The sequence below is a fragment of the Labrus bergylta genome, chromosome 4 (assembly GCF_963930695.1).
Source record: "Labrus bergylta chromosome 4, fLabBer1.1, whole genome shotgun sequence".
Lineage (NCBI taxonomy): Eukaryota > Metazoa > Chordata > Actinopteri > Labriformes > Labridae > Labrus > Labrus bergylta.
The window spans coordinates 9,303,918-9,331,025 of NC_089198.1; the positions used below are offsets into that span (position 1 = coordinate 9,303,918).

General features: G+C 42.3%; 1 protein-coding gene across 1 annotated transcript in view; it reads right to left on the minus strand.

Moving 5' to 3' along the window:
* The window catches only part of LOC109989878 (contactin-associated protein-like 4), a 113,076-nt gene that overhangs the window by 13,109 nt on the left and 72,859 nt on the right, over positions 1–27,108 (minus strand). Inside the window, exons 11-20 of the mRNA XM_065953644.1 lie at positions 25,619–25,725; positions 23,422–23,541; positions 21,575–21,775; positions 19,341–19,503; positions 18,233–18,360; positions 16,509–16,679; positions 13,273–13,491; positions 5,595–5,834; positions 2,616–2,840; positions 899–1,032 (exon numbers count right to left, since the gene is read on the minus strand). Of these exons, the coding sequence (XP_065809716.1) occupies positions 899–1,032; positions 2,616–2,840; positions 5,595–5,834; positions 13,273–13,491; positions 16,509–16,679; positions 18,233–18,360; positions 19,341–19,503; positions 21,575–21,775; positions 23,422–23,541; positions 25,619–25,725 (1,708 nt within the window). The remainder of the gene's footprint in view (positions 1–898; positions 1,033–2,615; positions 2,841–5,594; positions 5,835–13,272; positions 13,492–16,508; positions 16,680–18,232; positions 18,361–19,340; positions 19,504–21,574; positions 21,776–23,421; positions 23,542–25,618; positions 25,726–27,108) is intronic.

Here is a 27,108-nt window from a genome sequence, read left to right on the forward strand (position 1 = left end):
ATTTTCCCTTCGTGACATAAGGGCAGTAGTCCCTCCCCCAGGTGGGTGACACTCCCACAGCAGAGTCTACCTTCACACTGTAAACATAAAGACATGGTGCAAGAAAGCCAGAGCCACGTCCCCTTCCAGAGAGGGGCGTGGTCAGGCACAGCTCATTTACATATTTAAAGGTACAGACACAGAAACAGCCTGTTCTGAGCAGGGCTGAAATAGAGGGGTTTATAGACATGATCAAATACAGGATCAGGGTGGATTTAGAACAAGACACTTCACAGACATGTTTTGAGGAGCTCTGAGACTTATTTAAACTGAAGAGGAGGAGAATATGTGACCTTTAATGTTGGGTCTTTGTCACTAATAAAACAAAGAGTAAGGGTAGATCTGCCCTTTCTTGAGATAACTTCAGCTTTGAACTACACAAAAACAAGATTTACTGACTGATTGTTGTGTAACATCAGTCAGTCATCAACTAGTGACAATACATTTTAGTTAAATCAAGAGAATCCTAACATCCAGGGCTGTGTGTGCACCCTTTAATTACATTTTTATCTCATCTTTCAGAGCTAATAAAAATTTGCTTTGCATTGCGTCTTCACACACTTTAACACTGTAACCTTGTAGCTCAGAAAATCTGAGATTACGCTGCTTTCCCAGCAGCCAGAGGCAGGCGGACAGATTAAGAGAGGAGCTGCTGCAGAAAGTGGAAGGTGTTGAACAGAAGCTCAAAGTAGATAAGTTGTCGGACTCTGAATACGGCGAACAATCGCTTTGTTTGCATTCGACAAAAAGCCAGAAATAACAAAAACAGATTCTCGTGTCCTCCTGTGTCTGTTTATGTAGGAAAGAACTGCTTCTGTGTTAGGAGGAAGAATGTGATGAGCTGATGAGGTGATCTTACCTGCACAGTCACAGAGTCGGCCTGTCTCCTGATGGAAACGGTGTGAAGCTGTCCGTCAGCCAGACTCCTCACTCTGCTCCTCAACACTTCAGCCTCTCTGCTGCTGTCCAGCTTGTATCTCACCTCCAGCATGTCTGTACACACACACACACACACACACACACACACACACACACACACACGCACACACACACACAAACACACACACACCATGGGGTTACACTTAAGAGAGAGATGTATTCATCATAACACATAGTTTTTCCAAAATTCAAGGCAACGTTTTTCTTTCATGAACAGCCTTGTGATGTTTTTATTCTTAGTTTCCAATGTATAACTGACTCGGACCACGCCCCCCCTACCCAATCGCTGAAGGGCGCGAATCGGGTCCAAAGTCGTCTAATGTGTAGCCATCTTAAGAAGTTATAGATTTAAAAATTAAGATGATATAAAGTATCTAGAGAGGAGTCTATATAATTATTAATAAACCTGTGCAACGACCTGCTGCTCTAATAACAATCTTCTTCCTGAAAGATGCATTAAGTAAAAAGGTTTTGTTTGGGCTGAAGGGGTGTGACGGCAGTCGAGAGTAAAATGAAATGAAGCACCTCAAGGCAAACAAGAGAAAGCTCTCAGGGATTTAATTGGACTCTTCAGTTTGAGTGCATTTACCTGACGACTCCTCGGTCAGCATGAAAACCTTAATGCCTCGCTGTCCATCAGCTTTCTCTGACTCATTAACACCAGAAAAAAAAGTCAATTTGCAGCTAATCTAGCAGCAAAGTGCTGATTTTATTAAACTCCCGGAGGCTGAAAATGTGATTATTTTAAATCCAAAGTGGCTCCAACTTCTCTTAAAAGTCAAACTCACAACATCATTATTTCACACTAAAGTTGATAAAAACACATGAACAAGTTTTCTGCTGTTTTATTCAGCAGCACAGTGACCTGCCACCCATTAACGTTTACTCTCTCAGCTTCTCTCCTCAGGTCTCAGTGATAAAACCAGTGAACACTCTTTTCTTATTTCAGCCTGAGACAAAACTTAATAGCCGGTCCTGCTGGACGGATTACAAGGAGGTAGAGACTGACGGGGCGAATCAGAGAGAGGAGAGATCTGACAGATCCTGATAGATCTTTTAAAAGCTGCAGAGCAGAGCAGGAGATGAGAAGGAGGAAGGAGGAAGGAGGAAGGAGGAGGACATAAGGAGAGGTTGATATCAGGAGGAGATGACAGGAGCAGGAGACAGGATGAGAGGAAGAGAGGAGGAGAGGTAAAATGAGAGGCTGGGGAAAGGAAGAAAGTAATGGATGAAATGTGTCAAAAAAGAAAAAGTCTTGACAGAGTTTTGATTTAAGGTTTTGAAAATATAATCAGAATAATTTAGAAGAAGAGGGAGAAAACCACAACAAGAAAGAGACTGAGAAGGTATAATGAAGGAAAAGGGGAGGGATGGTTGGGAGAAGGAGGCAGGCAGGAAAAGAAGCTCATAAGAAGCCTTTCATGAATCATGTTCAACCTCAAAATGATTGATGTGAAATTGATGTTAAAAAAGGAGCGAGGAGGGAAAGATAATTAAAGGAAGGACTTTTTACGATGATGAAATCTGCTGTAAAAAGTATTAAAACTCAAAAGGATGCAGGAAAGAGATCAAAACACAATGAGCTTGAGTGGCAGCCAAAAGGACTCCTTCAAAATAAAAGCCCTCAACACCCTTACCATGCTTGTTGATGAGCAGGGCCAGGTACTCTCTGTAGTAGGAGCTGACGTAGAACAGCACAGCCGGACTCTGATTGGTCCTGAAGTTCAGGGAGACGTTCTCTCCTCTCAGCGTCGTGTCGGAGTAGATGGAGGACGGCAGAGCGCTGCTGTTTCCTCTTAACTCGTAAAGCTCCTTGAACGTGTAGCTGACGGAGGTCTCGGATTTGAAGCTGGCCGACACCTCTGGAGGGAGAAGGAGAGGTTTTTTTGTTGACTTTCAGATTTAAGTTGTGCAACTGTTCACATTCAACGTAGTGTTGTGAGAAGCAGGAGAGGCATGTGTAAACAAGGGCCTTTTGTTACTGTATTTTAGAGATAGGACAGTGGAGAGAGAGAGAGTGGGGAATGACATGCGGGAAAGGAGCCAAGGAGCCGGATTCAAACCCAGGCCGGTCCCTTGGAGGACTATAGCCTCCGTACATGGGGTGCAGGCCCCAACCACCACGTCACATGCGCCAATATTGAGCTCTTAGACAGCACAATAATTCAGGTTTTAAAGGTTTTAGACCTTACTCTTTTCTAGAAATGTGATTTATGAGGCTTAAAGAGTGATCAATAAAGAAAACAACCATAATATTAATGAGTATATTTGGTCGTTTCGTCAACATTCACTGACCGTTTTCATCCAAACTATGTGTTGTGCTTGTAAACATCATATCCTTACTTTCCGATAATATATATATATTTTTTTTAAAGTTATTTTTTTGGGCCTTTTTGCCTTTATTGGACAGGACAGCTGAAGAGAGACAGGAAATGTTGGGAGGAGAGAGTGAGGGTCGACATGTATCAAATGGCCGAGGTCAGATTTAAACCCACGGCCGCTGCGACGAGGACTATAGCCTCCGTACATGAGGGGCATGATATAACCGCTAGGCTATCGGTGCTCGCTTCAGAAAAGATTTAGAAATCCCAATTTTGCTCCCTGGAGAACTCCGGAAAGAACACATACTGTGATATGTTTGCGCCTTAACCCAGTCTCTGACAACTGCTGACTACCCACGCAGGCCAAGTGACATAACAAAACATGACGGTGGCAACAAGAGCGTCTTACTTCTGAATCAACAAAGAAACTTAATTTTATCTTTTTGGTAATGAGAGAATTGAATATGATGAAGTTTAGATGTGAGAACGTTTGAAATGCTGAACAATTTAAGTCTGTGGTGAAAGGGCTACCCACCGGTTTCCCAACACGTACATGTGGAGTAACTAGTATTGATCATGTATACAGACATATGAATAACCAGGTTTCTCTGTGTGCATGTAAAAGTTGGGATAAGGCTCAAAACCAGGATGCTCAGGTTCATGTAAATTCAGTCTTTGAGGAGAACCTTCAGCATCTTATCACTAAAGCAGTGGGCTTCTGACCAAGCTGTTTTATTTGAAGGGTGATGAACATATATAGTAAAAAAACAGATTCCAAACTTTAATTAAGCCTCTGCGGAGGTGTCAGAACATCTTCTTCCGTCTGATTGGCCGACAAGAGAAGAAAAAAGGGTGTTCTCAAAATATCTACAAAGAGCTGAAATCATTACGAGGATTAATCTGCAGAACCGTTTGGTCCTCGGTTTAATTTTTCAGCGGCAAACACAGATGAACTTTTAAAATATCAAACGCAGCCGGTGTGTGTCACTGTGACTCACAGAGGCATCAAAAACAAACGCTCCGTCTCTGACTCAGTACGGCGAGCGGGTGAGTGGGTTCAGTAGATATCAATATTTAGTGGGAGGAGGGAGCGGAGGGTTCATTTTATGAAAGCAGAAACCAACTGAACCCTCTTATGATACTGAACTCATGAAAGGAATAAAATGTCAATATGATGACTCATTATTGCAGAGTTTACATCAAACGGACACCGTTATGAAGAACCTTTGATGTCTTATGGTAGTCGAGGATTTCAAAGCAGTCCAAATGTTCTCTGAAACAATATAGATGTTTAAACTTTCCACACCAGCAGGTGGACTATATGTGGCTGTTTATCATTACTCATACTTTATTTAAATGTGAGCTTCAGGGATTAAACCTTGTTGACTGTCTTTATGCTTTAAAAGAGTTGTTCAAAGTAATCCTTAAAGATTTCAATGAACATTTTTAGCTGAGATTATTCATTTAAAGAATTAAAGGAGCAGTTTGTAAATTACACCACCAGGGGGCTCTCAATTAAAACAATAACAAAAGATGACGTTGAGGTTGGCGGGGAATCATGGGAGTGATTCTCTCTGCTACTTGACCCCACCCCCGATGAAAACGAACTGACCTAGTTGACCACAGTCAAGACGAACGAGTGAAATACAGCACATACAGCAACAGTACGGCAGCTATCAGTGGCAGCTCCGGTGTGCTCAAACAGGCTGTTTGGAGATTTTCCCTTCATGACATCACAAAGGGCAGTAACCCCTCCCCCAGGTGGGTGACACTCCCACAGCTAGGGGTTTGTTCTGCCCTTTCTGCCTTCTAACTGTAAACAATAGGGCATGGTGCAAGAAAGCCTGAGCCATCCAGAGAGGGGGCGTGGTCAGACACAGCTCATTTACATATTCAAAGGTACAGACACAGAAACAGCCTGTTCTGAGCAGGGCTGACAGAGGGGTTTATAGACATGATCAAATACAGGATCAGAGTGGATTTAGAACAAGAAACTTCACAGAAATGTTTTGGGGAGCTTTGAGACTTATTTAAACTTATTAAAAAATGAGAATAATATGTGACCTTTAAGCCTCTGTGGATCATGGAATAGTCAACAGCTGATAACGTACACATTTGCATTGACAACCTTATTAGGGCTTTTGTCTGTTAGCTTGTTATGAAGCTCTTCTGTCCTCAAGTGGCATAAAAATGAATGCTCCCTAAAGAAATCACAAAAAGATAAAAAGCTTTTAACTCAAAGCAGCCAGCGAAGTTAATAAATTCAGGATATTTGTGTCTTGTAGACGTGTGTACCTGTGTTGCAGAAGACTCCTGTGTATGCCGACAGGCTGCAGTCACAGTGGAAGCCGTTGGCTCTCTCCACACAGCGGCCCTGGTTCTGGCAGAGCGAGCCGTAGCTGCTGCAGTGACCCGGGCAGCCGGGTCGAACCCCGGGTGTGATCTTCGCCCTCTCCTCCAGGTCCAGAGTGACCCCGTTCAGCTGCAGGGAGCGAATGCAGCCCCGGAAGCCCTTCTGCCTGGACGCTGTGCCTCCTGACAACACACACAAAAAAACAATGCATGACATTAGCATCACATTTACATTTCTTTCTGTCAGATGCAAGACCTCTCAGGCCAGAGAGGTGGCAACTATCTCTGTCTTTAGATCTACAGAACTTGTCTTCCTGCCTCATTTCTTTCCGTGTTGACAAGTCTCTATGTTTTCTTTCTCTCTAATTTTTTAGATTCCTCCTCCTCCTGTCAGCTGCAGCAGATCCTCGTGTCACCTCTGCTCCCCTACAAGCTCCAAACTGTCAACACTCTCTGTATGGAGTGACACAACCCATGAAACAGATCTCAGGCAACGATCTGAAGGTGGAAAACAGTTTTTGACAACACAACTTTCATCATCAGTCCTTCTTCCTGATGCCATCCTGCCTGCTCCGTGTTAAAGTGTCTGCCATGCCTATCAGGACATGCTGCGTGTTCTCCCTTTATTCTTCAAAGCTGCAAAAGAAGAAACTCTTTTTTCAACTTTGTAAATTGTTTCTAAGGTGGAACACAGCCACCTATTGTTTGCAAAGTTCAAACATGACAGCTTCCTATTTCTGCTAAGATCACAGATTCAAACTTCTATATTGTTGCTCAGAGCGCAAACTTGGCAGCTCTTTGCTCTCAGAGTCTAAAGCTAACAACTTCCTATTGTTCAGCAGCAGTCGCAGCTTTCACACCGATAAATCACTGCGCTCTGTTCCTCCCTCTCTCTCTCCTCTAGGCCTCCTCTCTCCGCTCTGGTTTCATGAGTATGAATTATTGAACCAGCTGAGCAACAGAGGATATGAAAGTTGCCTCAACATTTCCTCTGACACAACACCAAGCAAAGTCATTTTTCATCCTTTCTACATTAAACGTTAATTATTGTTCAACGTTAGCTTTTAAGATTTAGGAAAACATTAATGACTGCAATAAAGAAATGACAAACGTTTCTTGTTTGTAATCGTTATAATATACTGAAAGGAGATGACACACAGATGCCCTCACATGCAAACTAAAGACATGACCTTGATTACCACATCGAGTGTAACACAATTATTACATCCTGCTTTCTGCATACATTTCAAAATGTTTTCATGTCGTCACACAGTTTCTAACAGAGTGTTACATTCCTAACAAAGATAGCTCAAGTCCTTAAAGTGTAGACTTTTGATACCCTTGCAATCTAAGCACTAATCGACTTCATATCTGATGATAGTTTTCAGAGGGCTTCAATGTTGTTTACTAGTGGTTTCCACAGGATCCATGTGTGCAGTGTTCTGTCTCTACCAAGGTTTGGCTCCGTCCAACGGCACACATCCTAACCCGCTGGGTCCGTTTCTGAAGCTAGCAAAGCTATGACCAGCTGGACTCGCAGATAGTTCACAGGGGAACTACGAGATCACACAGGAATAAAGAGAACAACATGTTACTTTGTCTTACAGAGGTTGATTTGCTTTTCATTTGGTGCCTGTTTTGATGTAAAGCTGATCAAGCGAAGCAACATACAATAGGGAGTGAACTTTTACTTAAAAGATTCCCTCAAAATCTGAAATATATCCTTCTTTGCAACAACTGAAGAAACCTTGGCATTTGCTGAAATGTTGACATGGCAGTATTCTTAATGATGTGATCCCAGCAGGGACCCAGGGACAGATCCCTGAGGATCACCACCTCGGATCAAAGCAACGACACAGAGACAAGGGAAATATGATCGTTCAACAAACTCTCCTCACAGCGATGTGATCAGATGGGTGAAGGTTTGAACTCCAGTCATCCTGCAGTTCTTCAGATCCAACATGGATTACGCTCTCTCAACATCAAATACAGACCCTGCTTACACGAGACACTGAAAAGAGCATAATGAGGGGTTTGTGACGAGGAGATCAAAGGCAACATCAAAGAAAATCAAATGCAGATAAACTCCACCTCCGACCAAAGGAAAATAAGCCATCAGGGGGACCTTCAAGAGACTTTCAACCTGACATCAAGTAGAGCTAACTCTTATGTCTCTACACTAAGATCTGCATAGTGTGTACGAAAGCACACAAGAGTGGAGAACAATCAGTGAGATGGAGATGAGAGTAAACATCAAAGGCGTGCAGGTGCAGGTGCAGAGCTCCAAAACACAGAATGATTCTGATCCACAGGAGCTGCATGAGACTGAACAACGTATCAGACAGTAATTCTTATTGGCTGGTAAAGGAGAATTAAAGTCTAAACGTGAAGTTGAGATATTTTCTGAAAAAACAGATCAACACAGTGTGTAAAGGAGGATTTACAGCAGTGAGATCATGCAGATCAAACAAACCATCAAAGGCAGTGTGTGTACAGTACTGTGTGCTCGGCTTATTCTGCACACACGAGAAGAACATATTTATGCATTAATCAATTTTTTATTGTTTTACATCATGTCCATTCCATTGTTGTTTGATGGATCTGTTGTCATCATAAGATTCCCCATGGCAGCATGCTTATATGTTTTTAAGGGGGGTAACGGCTCACAGAGGTCACGGTTTGGTTTTTGTGTCACAGTTTGGTACGAGTTCGGTTCAACAGGAAAAAAAAGAACAAAAAGTCCCTGATGCAAAATTGTAGGTTTCTTAAATGTATTGAGAACTGACAGCAGTGTAAGTTACAGTTTGATCCATCTTTTGTTATTTAGAACTACATGTGATAGTTGGTACAGCCCGTAGTGTACTAAAATAAAAAGAGGAAACAATACAAAATGATGCAAAATAAAATGGACCACAAGTTGAATAAAAAATCTCCTGATTTGAAAATAGAACATTTGAAAATATTCATTTTCTCAGTTGAGTGATGCTACCCTAGGTGGGTTTATTTATTTAGACATATCCATCCACTGTTTAACCCACTCAGGGTCGGGGGGGGGGGGCTGGAGTCGATCCCAGCTGTCATTGGGTGAGTGACGGGGTACCTACATCCTGGACAGTTCACCAGTGAATCACAGGGCTGACATACAGAGACAGACAACCAGTCACACTCACATTCACACCTACGGGCAATTTAGAGTCACCAATGAACAAAACCAGAATGTGTTTGGACTGTGGGAGGAAACTCCACACAGAGAGGCTCCTGTTCGACGGGGGCTAGAAACCAGGAACCTTCTCGCTGTAAGGCTACAGCGGTAACAACGGCACCACAGTGCAACCCGCTCTTTTGGGGCTTTCCAAGGTTTTACTGAGTCTTTCTCCATTGTTGTTGTTACTAACTTTTTTCTTTAGGCTTACTTTTCTTTCTTTTCTCTCCAGGTTTATGATCAATTTAAAGAAATGTCACACAGTGTCATACGATGATTTTGTGCAAAATTATCCCTCAACAGAGTGCGTCTTCAAACTGATACGAGACTAAAATGTGTTTCATGCAAAGAGGACAAGAAGTACAAAACACACATTAGCAGCTAACTGTGACTCATCAGTAAACATCTTACATCAAACCTAACAGAATAATGTGACATCAATCTTTGTGCATTTGGAGAAACAGTGAAGGAGAAAAGGATTCCACAAAATCCTCATCTCGGAGGATTCTTTCACTCCACCAATCAGCAGAGAAATCATCTCTGTGTTGAGCAAATAATTTCATTTACAGCATTTCACCACAAATAAACAGAAGCTTAACTATCTAACAGGGGAAAATAATTGCTTGCAAACCTTCACAAAGGAAGGAAGGTATATTTGTACTCTCTTGAAAGTGCTGTGTATGGATTTTTTTTAGCACATAAAAAGCCAACTGCATTAGAGGATTTGGAAAATGAACAAAGCTGTAGATTACAACTCCATGCAAGGCAATAACACGGTTTATTAATCCAAACAATGGAACCCACTGTCTTATAAAGCAGGCTGGAATTATGGCTCACAAGCATAAGTGTACACTGAAATGCGGCTCATGAATTTCCACAAACAAACACGGCGGCTTAGATTTCAAACAATGGGAAATCAAAGACTCGGGGAACACAATGCGTGGGGTAAGATGCTTTATGAATTAAACAGGACAATACTACGGCTGCTGAATCCAAATAAGTCAATATTTTTGCCTCACATACTTTTATGACGGGAGGGGTTGTGTGTTCATGATGAAGTGCACACAGTGAGCTAACGGGTAAGTACATTGTAATCCTGCAGAGCTCACAGTAACGCACAGAGCTCCCAAACACAAAAAGGAAGACGTGCTTATAAGTCTCTTTAATATCCATGAAGTGAACTTCTTTGAGGGAACTGGACTCTGTAGGTAGAGTCCACATTCCATGCATAATGCTGCAATGACCCTAAACTTACCTTTGAATATTTGCTGTTTGCTGCATGTCACTCCTACTCTTCCCTTCCTAAATGTCTTACCTCATTTACAGATTTCCTGTTATAATGATGAAGGGAAAATTGCCAAAAATAAAAACATATCTTCTGTGATTCCAGGGGGAGAGTTGCGTCAAGTTTGTAAAAAAGCTTGAGTCCCTCTCAAGGGCCACCATATGAAAAGTACCATCTCCCCTTCCCCTCCTTCTCCCGCTCTTCTTATCCTTGTTTGTTCCGTTTCTCTTTTTTTTTCTGTTTCTTGTTTTTTTAGGGTTTGTTTGCTGAAGTCTATATGAGTTGATTTGTCAGTATTTTGCAAGAATTTTTGTCTCCTTGCTTTAGTCTTGTTTTGTATAATTTTGCGTTTGTACTCTTTTTACATTTGCACATAAAGGAAAAAAAGCTAGTGTAAACAGTGTACATAGTGATGTTAATCAGGGGACTCACAGAGGATGTTTAGCTGCCTTAACTGAAACGTAATTTATTTACGTTATACTCTGGTTGACTTTTCCAGAAAATAAAAAAACATAATCATTGAGTTTGTTTCAGCTGCTGTCTCTTTAAGACCCCCCTTCTTACGTGCCCACTTTCTTCTGATTGGCCGGATCTCTGGACGCTGCAGGGCTACCAGGGGAGGGCTGCTCTCCAGTGCTTCACATACACAGCTTCAATGGCCATCGTAGAGGCGTGAAACTCGTGCTTTAATATCGGGGAACTATCACGTGATTTGCAGACTAATCATGGGATTACTCGAACACACGTCACCCTCATGAGCTGAAACTTTGCCCATGTTTTTCTGCTAGTGTGAAAACGGTATGTGAGTTTTAAAATGTGGTCCAGCATAAAAGGTCAACTACAACTGAATTGAATACAATTATATGTTTTAAGTTTGAGTGTTTTTATACTTTTAATTACAGTATAAAGTTGTTGCCTTGTTTTTTTTTTAGATTGGTTTTAAATGAAACTAAGATAGCATGTTGTTATTCATTTAGAAGCCTCATTTGCAATTACATGAAATATATCTAATTTAAGCAAACCAGCGTTGTTGTGCTTATAGTGTATCTTGTTTTATCCACTCACACTGTCTGTATAACCTCGCCTTCTTTTCAGATCTCATACATTTAACTAACGCTAAGCTGGTACATTCAGGATTCAGTGCCTCACTCAAGGACACTATATAAAAAAAAAACATATTTACACACTATACTACAAACCTCCATTACCAAACCAGTCAGGGAATCAACACCAGAACGTTCCTTTGCCATCACATTCATCTATCAGACTGGTCCCAGTGTATTGTCCTGGTAGTTCAGAGGTAATATAATACAGGAGCAGGCAGATGGTGGTGACCTCAGAGCAGATTATCAGATAAACGTATTCAGCAAATCAATATTCAGCTCAATGTCCCTGCTGCTGATGCTGCCGCTCCGGCGTCCAATCTCCTCGATGTTTGTTGGTTTGTTTTCCCTCCACACTGTGAGTTTACCGATATGAAAGGGACATACATAATATTTGCAGAATGCTCAAAATCTAATGATGATTTTTTTTCTTCAGGTTTGCAGGGAGTGAGAGGTCAAGTAGAGAAGTTTATTAGTAGAACTGAACGGATCGAGTTGAGGTGAGCAAGGCTGCTGACTTGATGAAGTTCATATCGGAGATTTTCAGAAAGCTGGTGGTTAATTAAAGAAGTCTAAATGATCACTTACACATTATTTAAAAACCCTCACTGCAATAACTTACATCACACACTACCCTGTCTATTAGTGCTCACTGATGCATGCGCTATTTATTAACAGGATTATTGGTCAGTGGTCAGAAACAATGCACTCAGCACTTTCCTATTCAATAGTGCTGACGAGCTAATGGCATTTAGACCGCTGTCATTCATCACAGTTTATTTTCATTTCACTGTACTTATGACCCTGCAGAGGACGAACAGCGAACAACTTGTTTTGGATTAAAGTCTATCGGGGTTCACACTGTAGAGCTTTGGATTGAAAGGTATCAGAAACCCTTGTTGGATAGATGTGCAGACTCAGCAACTTTTTTTACATCCAATACTGCTGATCAGACAAGAGGATGAAGCCAATAACAGATTAGCATGAGAGAGAAAGGAGGAAACAATGTGCAGGATTACACCGTGCACTGCATGTTACTGATGTTAAACCTGCTTTATAGGTGGAGCTGTGTGTGGGAGGTGGGTAGTGTTAGACCCCCTTTGAAAAAGAAAAGGTACTCATGCCCTAATGAAAGGATAAACGCTTAGTGAAGAAACCCCTCGTCCCCATTCAGCTACTCTCTGGTCATTAGTTGCCATCACAACCAAAACAGCATTGCCATCTTTAAAAGACCCCGGCTCTGTTTATACCGGGTGGCGACAACGTTGATGCTTCCTACCTTACCACGTGGCCCCTTCTCACACCCACAACTCAACTGTGTAGACCAATAGGAAGCCAGAGTCAGGACATCACTGTGTTTTTTTCAAATCCTCTCTTCAGCTGTGTTTCATCGAGCAAGTCCCATGACACCTCTGGAAAGTTGGGGTGAGCTCCGACGTCCCAGAGTCGGTCGCCCCCATTCTAGCTCTCAACGCCCCCCACACACCAACACGTAGAACTTCTATATCTGACCTACTCTACCACATGGCCATCACAGCCAAAACAGCATTGCCCCTCTCAACAGACTCAGACTCTGTTCATGCAAGCTCCGGGTAGTGACAATGCTGACACTACCTACTCTACCACATGGCCCCTAATGATCCCCCACAACAATTAATGCAACAATTCCTGGTGCCAACATTACACATTAAGAAGAACTGCAAAGAGAACACAGGAGAAAAATGGAGATAGACGGAGAAAAGTCTGAAGAGAGAGCGACAAAAAAAAAAAGGGGGAGGCGAGAGAAGTGCAAGGGAATGTGCAAGATCACAGCGGTTTCCCAGCAGTCGCAGAATCAAATCGCCATGCCCAATAAGTAATGTCGAATTTTCCTGACTATTACTTTCTGAATTCGCTTTTTATCAGGGAGCTGCCAGGAAAATATTCTGAATATAGTTGAGGGGGGAAAAATGACCAGAGCAGCTCACCAAATTTCATCTTAAAAGAAGAATAAATGTTTAAAAAAAGAGTGCAGATGTGCCTCAGCCTCACCTATGAAGAGCTGGCTGTTGAGCTGCAGGTGGAAGTGTCCGTCAGCTGGAGCTTCCTGAGTGGCCACAGGGAGTCCGTCCAATCGTAGGGACGCCTCCTTGACATTGCGCTCGGCTCGCACTCGATGCCACCGGTTGTCGTTCAGCGGCTCGCTCGACTCCACGCGAACCTCCAGCGGCCCGTTACCCACGTCGAAGGAGAAGACCACCTGAGTGGAGGCTGAGAGGGACGAGACGGGAAGAGTAGTGAGAGGTGAAGGTGGAATTTATGGAAAGCAAGGCACAAAAAGAGGAAGAAAGGAAAGAAATAAACAGACAAGAATTATTTTGAATATTTCACAACATTTTAAATGACATAAACAAGTAAAAGGAATCTCTGAGATACATGCTTTCAGGAGAAATGTCTTCAGCTTCTCACTCATTCCCTGACTGATGTATAAACCTTTTTGCTTTTCAATCTCTCTCTGGTCTCAAGGAAGTTCCTTAATTTCAGTTTTGACATCATTATCCTGCGGTAAATCTGATTACACACCTCAAGGTACATGTACTCTTACTCTCTTCTGGATAAAAACCAGAGCTTGGTTTCACTCTGCCTTTCTTTTGTTTCACTCTTATAAGCTGTCTGCTCAGCTCACAGACATCCTGTCGTATTCACGGGGAACAAAAGGAGCTGCTTTTTGGGGGGAGCACACACTTCTCATCGCTCAGCCTTTGTTGTTGGAGGGAGAAGAAGCAAAACAACATGAAGCAATATCCCAGCATCAGACGCTAACTTCATTTAGAGATTGTTCTCTAAATGAGACTTACGGAGCGATCTGAGAACAGAGCTGGAACAAGCTCACTGACAATGATTTCCCAGAGGAAAAAAAACCCGCTGATGGTGCAGCAGTGTCCCAGCGTTAGAATATGTGTTTCTCCATATCCCATTTCTCAAACAGAAAATGACCCTTATTACTGATTCAAGGCATTATTATAAGTCTTACTAAACATGTCTGCCCATAAACACGTACCTCATACATAGATGCACTACCATAAGGGTAGGAAAGGACACCCTTGTGCGTATTTATGCCACATTTTAAATGACCACACAGCTAAAGGTCTGCAAAGGCGTAATACCTCATACACAGCCACGGCGTTGTTGGGCCCATAAAGTAAAAAAAAAAAAGAAATACCATCGAAGTTATTGTTGACATTTCTACATAATATATCCTGAGGGTAATAGCTAGGAAGCTATGCAGAAAACATTACACAGAAACAGAAATATTGACTTCAGGATAACAACAGGAACACACTAGAGCAGTGATTCTCAACTCGTCTGGTCTCAGGACTCACCACCAACCCCTACATTTCTGATATTTTTCAACCAATCAGGTTCATTTACAGAAACATTGTGCAGTTTGTACCTCGGTCGGTACAAAACACATGACCGAAGTAAGAAACTGAACAAAAGAAATGTGTTTAAAAAGAGCTTTTCCCAGACACATTGAAAATATCTCCGCGACACACCTCTGGGTCCCGACCCACCAGTTGAGAACCACTGCTTTAGACTTATGTTTAAAATTTGGACTAAGTAGCAAAAGTAGTTTTCCTCCGTGTCAGTCATTATTCTGAGGTAGTACAGGCCTCAGGCGCCTGAAGAAGTTTGGCCCGCGGCCCCTAAATCCTCAGAGACTTTCACCTGGGGAACCATAGAGAGCCTCCTGACAGGCTGCTTCACCACCTGGTATCTCAGCTGCACCAGAATGGACCGTAAGGCAGTGGAGAAGGTCTATCACATCACTGGGTGTAAGCTGCACAGCCTGCAGGAGCTGTAAGCTCAGCGGTGCCACAGGAAATCCCTGAAGGTCATCAAGGACTCAGAACACCCTCACAGCTGCCCTCAGGTCAGAGGTACAGGACTCCAGAAGCTCACACCAGCAGACTGGGGAGCAGCTTCTTCCACCTCAGACTCTTAAATCATTTAAAATAATGTCCCAGGTAGTGTGGAAGCAAATATTACACAGCTTCTCCTGCCTTGTTCTCTTGGTACTGCCAGATGGAAACCACTGAAAGCACCAGGCCAACAAAGTTTTGCTGAAACAAATAAGGCCTCTCGACCCTTATCTCCTTTCCTTCATCTCTCGACCCTTACCTCCTTTCCTTCACCCCTCCACCCTTATCTCCTTTCCTTCACCTCTCAACCCTTACCTCCTTTCCTTCATCTCTCGACCTTTATCTCCTTTCCTTCACCTCTCAACCCTTATCTCCTTTCCTTCATCTCTCGACCCTTACCTCCTGTCCTTCATCTCTTCATTCCTCGACCCTTACCTCTATTCATTCAACCCTCCTCTCTTACTCTTCACCCATCGACCCTTACCTCCTTTCCTTCACCTCTCAACCCTAGCTTTCATCTCTTCATCCCTAGACAGTTGCCTACTTTCCTTCACCTCTCGCCCCCTACCTCCTTTCCTTCACCTCTCGACCCCTACCTCCTTTCCTTCACCTCTCGACCCTCTCGATATCTAGCTGAGGAATGATTAAGGATGTATCACTCTCATTATCAACTTGATAAGGAGTATTCTGGGGCGCTGGTGGAGCAGTGGTTAGTGTGTGCGCTCCATGTATGGAGGCTGTGGTCTTCCAAGCGGGCGGCCCAGGTTCAAATCCAGCCTGTGGCTCCTTTCCCACATTTCATTCCTCTCTCTCTCTCTCTGATTTCCATCTCTATCCACTGTCCTATCTCTCCAGTAAAGGCACAAAAAGCCCAAAACTAAATCTTAAAAAAAAGAAAAAGAAATTTAGTATTCTATGTCAAAGATGAATCATGTCAACTTAATGAGTTGCTTTTTTTCTGCATTTTTTGTTGAATTTCAGTCTCAACTGACCTCGGCTCTCTTGTATACCTTTTGCTGACTTCAAAGCGTGTAAAGGTTTACATAAGAGTGAAGCATGCTCCAGCAGCAGACTTTGAAATGTGCCACATTCACATCTGGGTGACATGTTGAAGACTCAGGTGGTTAAGGTGTAAAAGTGCGAGACTAAGCTGATTAACTTTAATTTAAAGTGAGGACAGGAGGGTCGAGAAATCCGAGCTGAACTTAAAATACAGAATGACGCTCTTGAAGGATAATTTGATACAGATTAAGTTTGTCACCTCTGGTCTTTTTAAAAAAAAAATTTGCACAGCTCCAAGTTAAGACTTTCACAGACACATCACTCTAACCCGAATTAGCTCGTCACCCTCCAGCTCTCACTCACAGCTCAGTTCGATCCGGATGAAGTCTTTGATGCCCAGGTTTTCCAGGAACACTCCGGAGGCGGCCGTGGTCTTAAACAGGAAGGACACGTCTGCGCTCAGCTCGGCGTGGAAGGTGGGGAAGTGGAGGTACGACGTCTCTTTGTCGAAGAAAGCAGCATTCCAGAAATTCTCTGAGAAGCAAAAAACGACACCGTCACCTTCAGGATCGTTAAATGTAAAACAAGCTGCAAACAAATTAAAACAATGCACGAGGGCATGATAGCTGTTACAAGCTCTTTTTAATTAATCAGGCCAAACATTCAGTTATGTCTACTCAGAAGGATCGAGCTCGGCTGTAATGAAAAATAATTGAAAGGAGGACAGCAGTGTGATACTTTGATTTACCTTCTAATGCTTCTAATGAGGAGCAAGGTGTGAAATCTTAAGAGAGAAAACGTGCTTCAGATATCTCTCTGCTAATGATGATTCACTTCCAAGACGTTGAGCTTCTGAACCAAGAAGAGTTCATTTATCACATAATGAAGCGATGGAATGAAATGTTAAACAACACTCCTGTATTACCACATCAGAAAACCCAAGTTTGAAAGGATCAGTTTCTTTTGGCTTTTTAAAACAACTCGTGTGATAAATGTAAAAAATGTTTCATTGTCACTGCCCTTCAGTGTGTATTTTATCGTTTTCATTCTTTATATTGTTTGGGTGATGGTTGTGTGGTACTGATGGCTGTAAATAAAAAGTCCCTTTCAGAATAAGAGCGATGTGCTCGCTCTTTGAAATAAAAAGTTATATATTTTTTACATTATTGTATTTTTTTTATTTAAATGATGTAAATATGTTTGATCTGTTTCTTAACTTTCCATTTTTATTTTTTATAAGTATATTCCGTCCCCTGTTTTCTGGAGCTGCTGTAATGCACAAATTTCCCCCACGGGGGATCAATAAAGTTTATCTTTTATCTTTATTATTTTAAGCTGCTGATTGATAAAAATAAAATAAACAAAAAAAAGTCTAATTGTTTGAAATTAAATGTATAGAGTTCATCAAAAATCTTTCAAATATTTTTTTGTGGTGTTTTCACATAAGGCTCGATTGTTTTGTACCATGCCTGAACACGATTGCGCCCCCCCCTCCCCGTCCCCCTGCTGGTCTCCGTTCACATCAGTAACATTGTTTGGTACCTGAGTACACCTGCATATGCACAGTCCGATACAACAGGTGGCAGAATGCACATAGTCGGTTTGCAAAAAGAAGAAGAAGCAACCATGGCAACCAATCGCAGACTGAGTCCATCCTGCTAACTGTGGATGTTTTTTGTCATTTCTGAGATGCCAACAACGACCCTCTTTCTACTTCCACATCATGTACCGTGCGGCTCAGAGGATGAAATGGGCCCGTGCTGTGCTGATACGGCAAATTTTCCTTGTTTCAGCACAGTTGCGTTCACATCTCCTGCAGATTTTACTCAAGTACACATGAATTGTCCCCCGAGACCACCTCTTCAAGTGGACTCGGGCACAGTTCCCGAGTTCAGTACGAGTATGCTATGTTTCTTCAAACTGATCAAATGAACCGGACTTTGGGGTCAAGTGTTCTCCGATCCAGGCTCGGGCTCCTAGATATGAAACCCCCCTTTAGTCTTCACTGAACATCAGTATTTCCCATAATAGAATGATTCCTGTCGTCCTTCCATCATGTGTAACCAGGCAACCAGAGCTGGACTTACTGTCTCCATGACAACGCAGCGGCCCCACCCTGTAGGCGGCCTCTGAGCCCGGCCTCTGGACGTCACCCAGCACCAGAGACCTGACAGGGAGGGTCTCCGTTTGGGTGAGAAGACCAGAATCTTCAGTCCTGCAGCGGGAGGAGGAAGAGAGGGTTGAGATAAAGAGGAGACGGAAAAAAAGGAGGTGATGGATGTAAAATTCGATTCTTAAGATAGAAAAGAAGTAGAAGATGGGATAAAGACGGAGCAAGGGGGGAGGGGATAGAAAGAAGAGAAGGATAATAATGAGAAGAGAACATAAGGGGAGGAAAAAGAACAACAGGAAGGCGGAGGAGAAAGAATAGTACAAGTGTAGGAGAGGAGAATTATAACAAAAGGAGAAAAGAGAGCGAGGAGATTAATTGGAAAGGAAGGTCAGAAGATAAATTACCAAAGAAGAAAAATGCTTTAAAGAAGAAAAGATAAAAGAAGCGAGGGAGAAGGCGATTAAGAAGCTGTGAGAGTTTAAGAGTAACAGGTTTTACATTAAGTAGGACAATGTAATTAAAAAAAACCAAAAAAAACATAACTTCTCGTACAAAACAAAATAAAAAAACTCTACCGCATAATCACAAGTACTGCTGCAGGTTGGACAATTTGTTTAGGCAGACTTTTAAATGGTGAGCCAGACGTTCCCATTGGCACACTAATGTGTAACACTTCATCTCTGACGATCTCTGTGACAGCTTTATTCAAAAAGGAGCGACAGACACAGACTGTAACATGACAATTTTCTTCTTTCCAGAAGTGGAAGTGGGTGGGGTTTAATCACTGATATGTGAGGATCGGCTCTCGCTTTCAAGGCCCCCATGTTTTCAAAAATCATCATTCCAGTTGAAGATAGTAATGAATGCAACATAAAACCACAACCAAAATAAGTTGGTCCACCAAAATAATACACTTCCAGACAACAACATCTATTGTCACTGGATTCATTATGACCTAAAGGATGAAATGGTTTGACTGTCCTAACGGTCTCCTCTTAAAGGGAACGAGCTGACCTGTGCTAAAATACTCAAATAGCAAACTATCCCTTTAGTAATGTTTGTATATGTTTAAGTTTCAGTACCACTCTATGCGGTCTGCGTCACAGTTGCAGTAGTGCTGTGGGTCCACACAGACGCCCTGCAGGCCGCAGGCACACTGCTGGCTGCCTGGCTGAGCTCCACCCCAATAAGTCTGGAGAGTACCGGGACCAGGACCACCGAACCACCAGCTGAACGGAGAGCCCTCTGAAAACACACACGGGAAACAAAAACAACCTTTTATTGCTCTGAACAGGCTTTATAGCATTCTCTTGTTCCATCTGGTTCAGTTAACGTCTGCCTTAAACAACAAGAACATGAACTGTCTTCTTTGTAAGGAACAGGACATGAAATGTTTTTTCTCACAGAGCTAAGGCATAAACTTCTCTCTTGTGAGGAAAGTCAAAAAAAGTGGCTTCATTTTCAATCTAGATTATTTTAGGGATTATAACTGTCCAAAGATTATTTATTTAGAATTGTGATTAATCGCTGAATTTAAATAGTTAACCGCCATTACTCGCCTTTGTAACTGCATGTTTAGTATTTAATAATTTTTAATTGAGAAACTGATTTTAAATCCATATTAACAACATGAAGCAATTCTTAACAGTGCCTTGATCTGAGAATCAAATAAATTCAAACAAATGTACCTCATGATCTCGACTTTGAGATGCATTATTTAACTTAGTGCTGCACTGCTTGTTTGGATGAACAGCTCGCAGTGAGCTGAATAAAGCTTTTCTCCAGTGTTGACACAAGTCAAAGAATCAGAATCAGATCAGAATCGGGGTTTATTGCCAAGTAAATTTACACATACAAGGTATTTGACTTGGTGTATTGGTGCTAAACAATTGACAAGGAAATAAAGCAGAACTAACAACAACTTTAAAAAAAAAGCAAAAAAAAGCACAACTTTTCAATGACGATGTGGATATTATTAATGCACTGTTATCACCACTTTGTAAAACAGGCTAACAAGCTCTGTTGAGTGAGAAAAGCGAGTGTAGAGCCCCCTCCTACCTCATTCCTCGTCTGTCTACTTGAGCGTCAGAGAGGAAAATAGAAATCGGGCATTGGAGTATAAATGGACGCACGCTGGCAGTAAGGCCCTTTTAACAGTAAATTATTGTCTCAAGCCTATTTTGTCCCTGATGCTTGTTGCTATGCAAGCTGTTAGGACAGCACCCCCCCCCCCCCCCTCCCTTACGTAAAAATCTAGTCTGAGTGTTTTTCAGTTACCTCTCTAGAATGATGCAGCAGTAGTTTCCCCCCCATGGGGTTACTTTGTGATTATGATAGAAAACAAAAAATGCTGTTTTACTGCTTCTCACTGTTTACATTAACCTTTGTGATCACACAGCTCAGCAAACTGCTTACAACAGCAAAGTATCTGTCCGCAAGAAACAAAAAAAAAGATGCTTTCAGGACTCAAAGCTTGCACAGGTTTCCTCCCTCGATCAACACTGGGAGCCGTAATGTGTCATAAAGTGGAGAAAATAACCAAGTGCTCTCCCCATCACTCAGCCGCCCAGAAGGAATCCAGTGTTTGAAGCAGAGGGACGACAGCCAGCTCCTACACCTAACACTAAATATATAAGGTGTGTTTATGGACGGAGGGAGGTGATAGTAGAAATGTAATTCACACCGTGTGAGTGTGTAGGAGGAGAGGAGTGAGAGGAGCTGATCGGAAGAGTCCCTGTTGAGTCAGCGCTTCTTTGTTTTTTCCCAGAGTGCAGCCATGAGTTTATAATGGAACTTCTATTTGTCCACCCATTCTTCTTTTTCTACCTCTTTCACTATTTTCATCCATCATCTGATCTCTTGCCAAAAGAAAAAAAAAAAAGAAAAGAAAAGTTGCTTCACCTGTCAAATTTATCTCTGAGGTAGTCTGTGAAAGTTTCCTGAGGGAGGAGAAACTTTGAGGAAGTGTTGAGCGAAGAGCTAACGTCAGCATGCGAACATCAAAACAATAACAATCCTCACTGGATGATGTTTGGGAGGCAAAATGTTTACCATGTTCACCAACTTAGATTAGCAAGTTAGCATGCTAACATTTTAAAGTTAGCACATTGACCAACTAAACCTGAAACATCTTTTACAATTATGGACGGCTTTCTCCACACAACAAACAGACCACCAATTATCTTTGTTGATTCTCAAAATCATAAAATTCTAAATGAATCACTGTTTCGAAACATCCTAGTTGTACAAGTAAATCCTGACATTATAGAAATGACCACGTGGGGATCTTACTGACAAACCTTCTTGGATGCTTTACCTGGAGTGTTGAGGAGGCGGGACTTCCTGCAGTGGTAGGACAGCTCCTGTTCACAGTGCTCTGATTGGCCGATGGCTGCTGATAACTGCTCCTCTCTCGTGGAGTAGTCAAAGTGGACTGAACGCTGGTTCACACCTGCAGACGGTCGGACTCTGGTCATCTCTGTGTTGTTGTGCTGGATCACCATCCACGTGGTCTCCTCTGTTGGGAGGGAACGAACAGATTCACAGTGCTGATTACTGAGACTGGATCACAATGAATTCATCTGAAATTGTTAATTATTTGGGTTAGGGTTAAAATTGATGTTAGAAATTAAGTTTTGCTAAAAGTGCGAGTTTTGCTAAAAGAGTGGAAGCAGACTGAAACAGCTGGACTCAAATACTGTACAGAGTGTAGATTTAGATCTGCATGAAAATTGAAATTTATAAGCACACTTCATGGCTTTTTTTGTTTGTTATGCCAATATTGTAAAGACAGGACAGCAGTCAGAGTCCGAAATAGTGCGGGAAAGGAGCCACAGGTCGGATTAGAGCTCAGGCCGCCCGCATTGAGGATTATAACATGGCCTCCATGGGGCGAGCACTCTAACCACCTGCCCACCGCGCACCACTTTAAGGCTCATGTGAGCTATAAAGTTTTGGTAGCTGTATTTTTAACCTTCAATAGAACCAAAGTAGAAGTATTTATTCTATGTTAATAATTACAGCTAGGCTCTAACTCTAACTAGGATAATAACTTTGCATTTCACTCTCAAAAGAAGGAGGAGACATCAGCATTATAAAAAGTATTTTTATGTTAAGTTGAATGTGACCTACACTGACCTGCAGGTTAAGGGCTTTCATCGTAGGACTATGTAATTCTGTTATTTAAAGTCTCCTCATGTCTTTTTATTTCTCAGTGTTACTGTTTAAGTCAAGTCAAGTTCATTTCTAGGCAAGGCAAATTTATTAATAGAGCACATTTCAGCAACGAGGTGATTCAAAGTGCGTGAAAGACATGAAAATCATCGAGACAAAGGGAAATAGGAACATTAAAATCACTTAAGCAAACACAGAGAAGATGAAATATGAAAATATGTTCACATTATTTATATTTATATTTATTCATGAATATGACTTTTGGTGAAAACTTTTAAATAACCGCAGAGTTGGTGATGTTTTTTGCTCTGCGCGCCTTTCAGAGTTTTATTGCTCTGAAGTCATCAGCTTCTAATCTTCTTGAATGACACAGAGTCACCTGCAGGATTTGCCTCGATGTAAATTGATTTAAGCTCACTGTTTGCTCTGTCTGTGTTTTCGGTCATAGCCCTAAGGTGCCCTGGAAAAACCATGTGGGGTTTGCTGTGGTGGTGAAATCCACCCACAGTCGTTACAGTTTAACACTACACTACACTAATTGAGGATTGTGTCGGCTCTGTCGATAATGGAGAACGATTACTGTAAAGTAATCAGATCAACGAGCACACAGGAACCTGGAGCTCTGAAGTCGCTGACCAACAGAGTTTGAAATGACAAACTCAGGAACTGTAAATAACCACAACAACTCTGAACCTGAAGATAACCAGAAAGATTAATCAAAAACAGAGCACGGATTGTTATCACCAATCAGATTTATGCACGGATACAAATTACATGAAGCAGTTAAGACAGAAAATATGAAAGCTCATCATCATTGTTCATATTTATACGAGTACGCAAATGATGTGACATGAGAAGAAGAGAGAGAAAGTGGAGCATCGTTTACAATTATGGAAATAATCATCATAAAAGTGATCATGAGAGGAAGTGTGAGTGTGTGTGTGTGTGTGTGTGTGTGTGTGTGTGTGTGTGTGTGAGAGTGTGTGTCACCTGTCATGTTGCAGTAGACCAGCTGCGGTTTGATCGGTCCGCTGCCGTCCACATCGATGTGAAAATGTCCCGACGTGTTGCCGTTGTGTTTGTACGCCTCACAGGACTGCTCGTACACAGCTGGTGAGGAAAAATAATGAGATCAGCTGCAGCGTGAATCCACCGTCAACCATCAACACATCAGCTGTGAGGGGGATCACACACTGCGCGCGACACTGCAGGTGCTGAATCACCCAAAACATAACAACGGAATCACCGCGGGAAACACTCTTAACTTTTATTCCTGCAGGGGTGTTCAATAATTTTAAGATAAATACAGATGGAGTGGACAGTAATGAATGATGGGAGCACAAAGAGTTCCATAGATAAATCTTCAGAGCTTTATGAGTCCTGCATCCCCCCCCCCCCCTTCCCCCTCTCACATGCATCCTGTGCAGTCAAAGAGCGGAGCCCTCTCAGGTAAATCCATCCAAAAGGTTCTCACACTCATGCTCACCTGTTTTATCTCTCTCCTTCTTGCACAGCCACCGGTCTTTCATTCCTCACATTCCCTCACAAACATCAGCATGAAAATAAAGCCCGAGGTGAACTGTGTGGGAAACTCTGCTCTTCTGTTTTCCAGGATTTTCGGCTCGAGGGGAACGAGTACAGAAGCAGGAAATATCTCACCTATAAATTCACCTCACTGCTGTTGCCGTTTTTCATTTATTCATTCAGTGTTCGGCAGTTTAGTCACGGCTACATGGCTCGTCAACCTCTCCATCATAACTGTAACCTCCTCCACGGGAAGGACAGGATCAAATGTATAGCTCACAGCAGGAGGTCTCTTTAATGGCTGATTCTGGTGGTGAGAATGTTGGATTTATTTTGTGTAAATAATACCTAATACCTGATATATAAAAAAAACGTTTTCAACCATGGGGGGTTTTCAATCAGGACGAGGTGCAGCTAATCTGCTGTCCCAACGTCCTCACTTATGGCTCCAAAAAGTTCTCGGCTACTGTGCCAAACTCGAGGCTTCAACACGGTGCTCTAAAAACCAGAGGGTGATGTCATCGTAGCTACAAACACTTCTTAGTATGTGGTAAGGTCAAAAGGTCAAATGTAAACCCGGCTATGGGCATGACTTATTTTACTTGTTTATTATAACTTGTCTGACTTTCTGCATGTGTTTCCTGCTCTATCAACCTGTTAAAGATGGAGTCCCTTTCTCCAAAAATAAAAAATAGACTTGATGCGTGATGCTGCTCAATCATCACTTCTGGGCCTCCATAGATGTGTAAGTCTGTGTCTGCAGAGACTCTGTCCTCTGCCTGGATTTTCAATTCAATTGAATTCAACTTCCAATGACAGCGCCCAGTTGAGCTTAGCAGTAGATTCAATTCAGTGATAGGACGCCGTTCAAACCAGCGAATATGATGGAAGTGGACACATGTGGGCAAAGAAGAGAAAACATAATCACGCCCAAGCGGGTAAAGCGGTTTCCAAAACGAGGGTGAACCCTGTGTTGGCTTCCACCCCAGTGGATGTTGAGTTGTCCTGCTCTCTGTTGGACGGGTTCCAAACACTAGCGGTTAGCTTGTGCTAGCTTGCGGTAGCTTGCAGTGTAGGAACAAGCAGTAAACGCACACACTACAACCTGCAGTGAGTGTGTGCTTCTGGGGCCGATGAGCCCAGTTGTGATGTTGTGTTTACAAGCTGCAACAAAAAATTATACTGATCCAAATAAAAAGGAAGTGATATTATTATTATAACCCTTAAAAACACTAAAGGTTTCAACATATAATCAATAGACTGTAAAGTTTTGTTTGGTCAGTGTCTGTTTTTATCACTTTACTGTGATTCCTGTTTACTTCTTTTACTGCATTATAAATGAAGCGCTTTTGAATTACCTTTTTAAAGTTGGAACACGAATACACTTGACTTTTATCATCTTAGTTTTATCTTCTTTGTTATAGAAGTAAAAACATAAATGCATTTTGAAATGTTTGCTCTCGTTTAATCTTCTCTCTTCCCTCTTGAGTTTAATTATGCAGCAGGCGAGGGACAAACTTCATCAGTCTGTTTGACACTCTGCCTCGTTCCTAATTAGTTTTACATCTCGTCTCATCTGAGCTCTATCTCTGTCTCTCTGTCAGTGTCTGTGCTCGTTAGGTTTGCTGTTCACGTGCTGATGTTTGACTGACGGGTGACTTACAGCTGTGGCAGGTGGCTCCACTGTATCCGCTGTCAGAGCAGTTACAGTGAAACATGGTCCAGGACTGACTGCAGAGACCGCCGTGCTCACAGCGACTCGGAGAACACCTGAGAGAGAGAGAGAGAGAGAGAGAGAGAGAGAGAGAGAGAGAGAGAGAGAGAGAGAGAGAAGCTGAGTACATTTTTAAAGAGAGTAACAGTACAGCTCCACTGCTTCAGGCGAGGACGCTAGGGATGGCGCTGGAGCACTCAACTCGCTGCTTGATGGGCGTTTACCTGTTTTATGGCGGTTGGTATATTCTTTTATTTTGTTTTCCCTCCTTTTGGCTGTAGGTTACCCAACAGGTGAAGTAGCCTGAATGAATGCACCTGATTGGATAGACTCGCGGCAGGTCGGGGCGGTTGCTGGACTAATTTGCATAGAATAGACTTCAGGTCTTTTTTTGTCTGGCGAGCGCGCCGGAGCCCATCTCGAAACGGGCCGCAAAGATCCTATAGTGCATTGCGCGACTGCCTCTCCGGCTCTCCATAGACAATGAATAGAAAGCGTTGAGACGCTCTCCGTCGTTGGAACCAGTGGAGCCGTATGGTACGACTAAGGTGACCCTGCTGTTTCCATCAGGACCCCTTGACTTTAAAGTGACCTCTTATAGTCGAATACTTCTTTTAAATGATCTTAACACAACAATTAGTTCAGACCGAGTATTCTGATTGGACAAGAGGCTTTCCATTAGAACAACATCACAGGTGTATGACTCCGCCTCAGTCAGGTGTTCTGAGTACCGTCAGTCTTATTGATCAACCTGATAGGTCACAAATCAGACTCTTATTTTGATAAATGTGAATGAATGTACATAAAACAAAGGAACTGGTCCCTGGTTACCATGGAGAAAAACAAAGTGAGAGACTTCCGTAGAATATGTGGGTTGCTTGGCGACAGTCCAGTTTCAGTTAAGATGTGGAACTAATTGAATTGTTGGATGAAAACATAATTATATATGTTTTTTGCTGTTTTCTTCTTAATTCCTGTCGTAGAGCTGAAATATATAAAAGTAATATCACACTCCAGGTTGAGATGTTTTACTGAATATCATCACTGCTGTGATTATCTCTGACACTCGGCCTGTGGTGTTGTCTTTTGTTCTTTTTAATTGTTTATTAAGATTTTCATCCTCATTAAGTTTTCTGTTTCTACTTCTTGTAGTCCTCTGTTATGGCGCAGGATGTGGACTAGAAGAAAAAAAGAGTGAAATAAAAACAAGGACACATCGGACATGTTGCTGAAGGAGTCGGGGATCGAGCCCCGGACCTTACGGTTGAGAGAGAGAACCAACTCGACCACTGAGCCACAGCCTGAGCCTATCTGTTTTCTGAGACTTACAGTGTAACAGAGGAATAATGTTTGAGAAAATCTTTCAGAAAAAATAGGTAATAACAAAGTCTAAGTAAGCATTCAACATCTCTAATTGTCATTTAACTTCCAAGGCTACA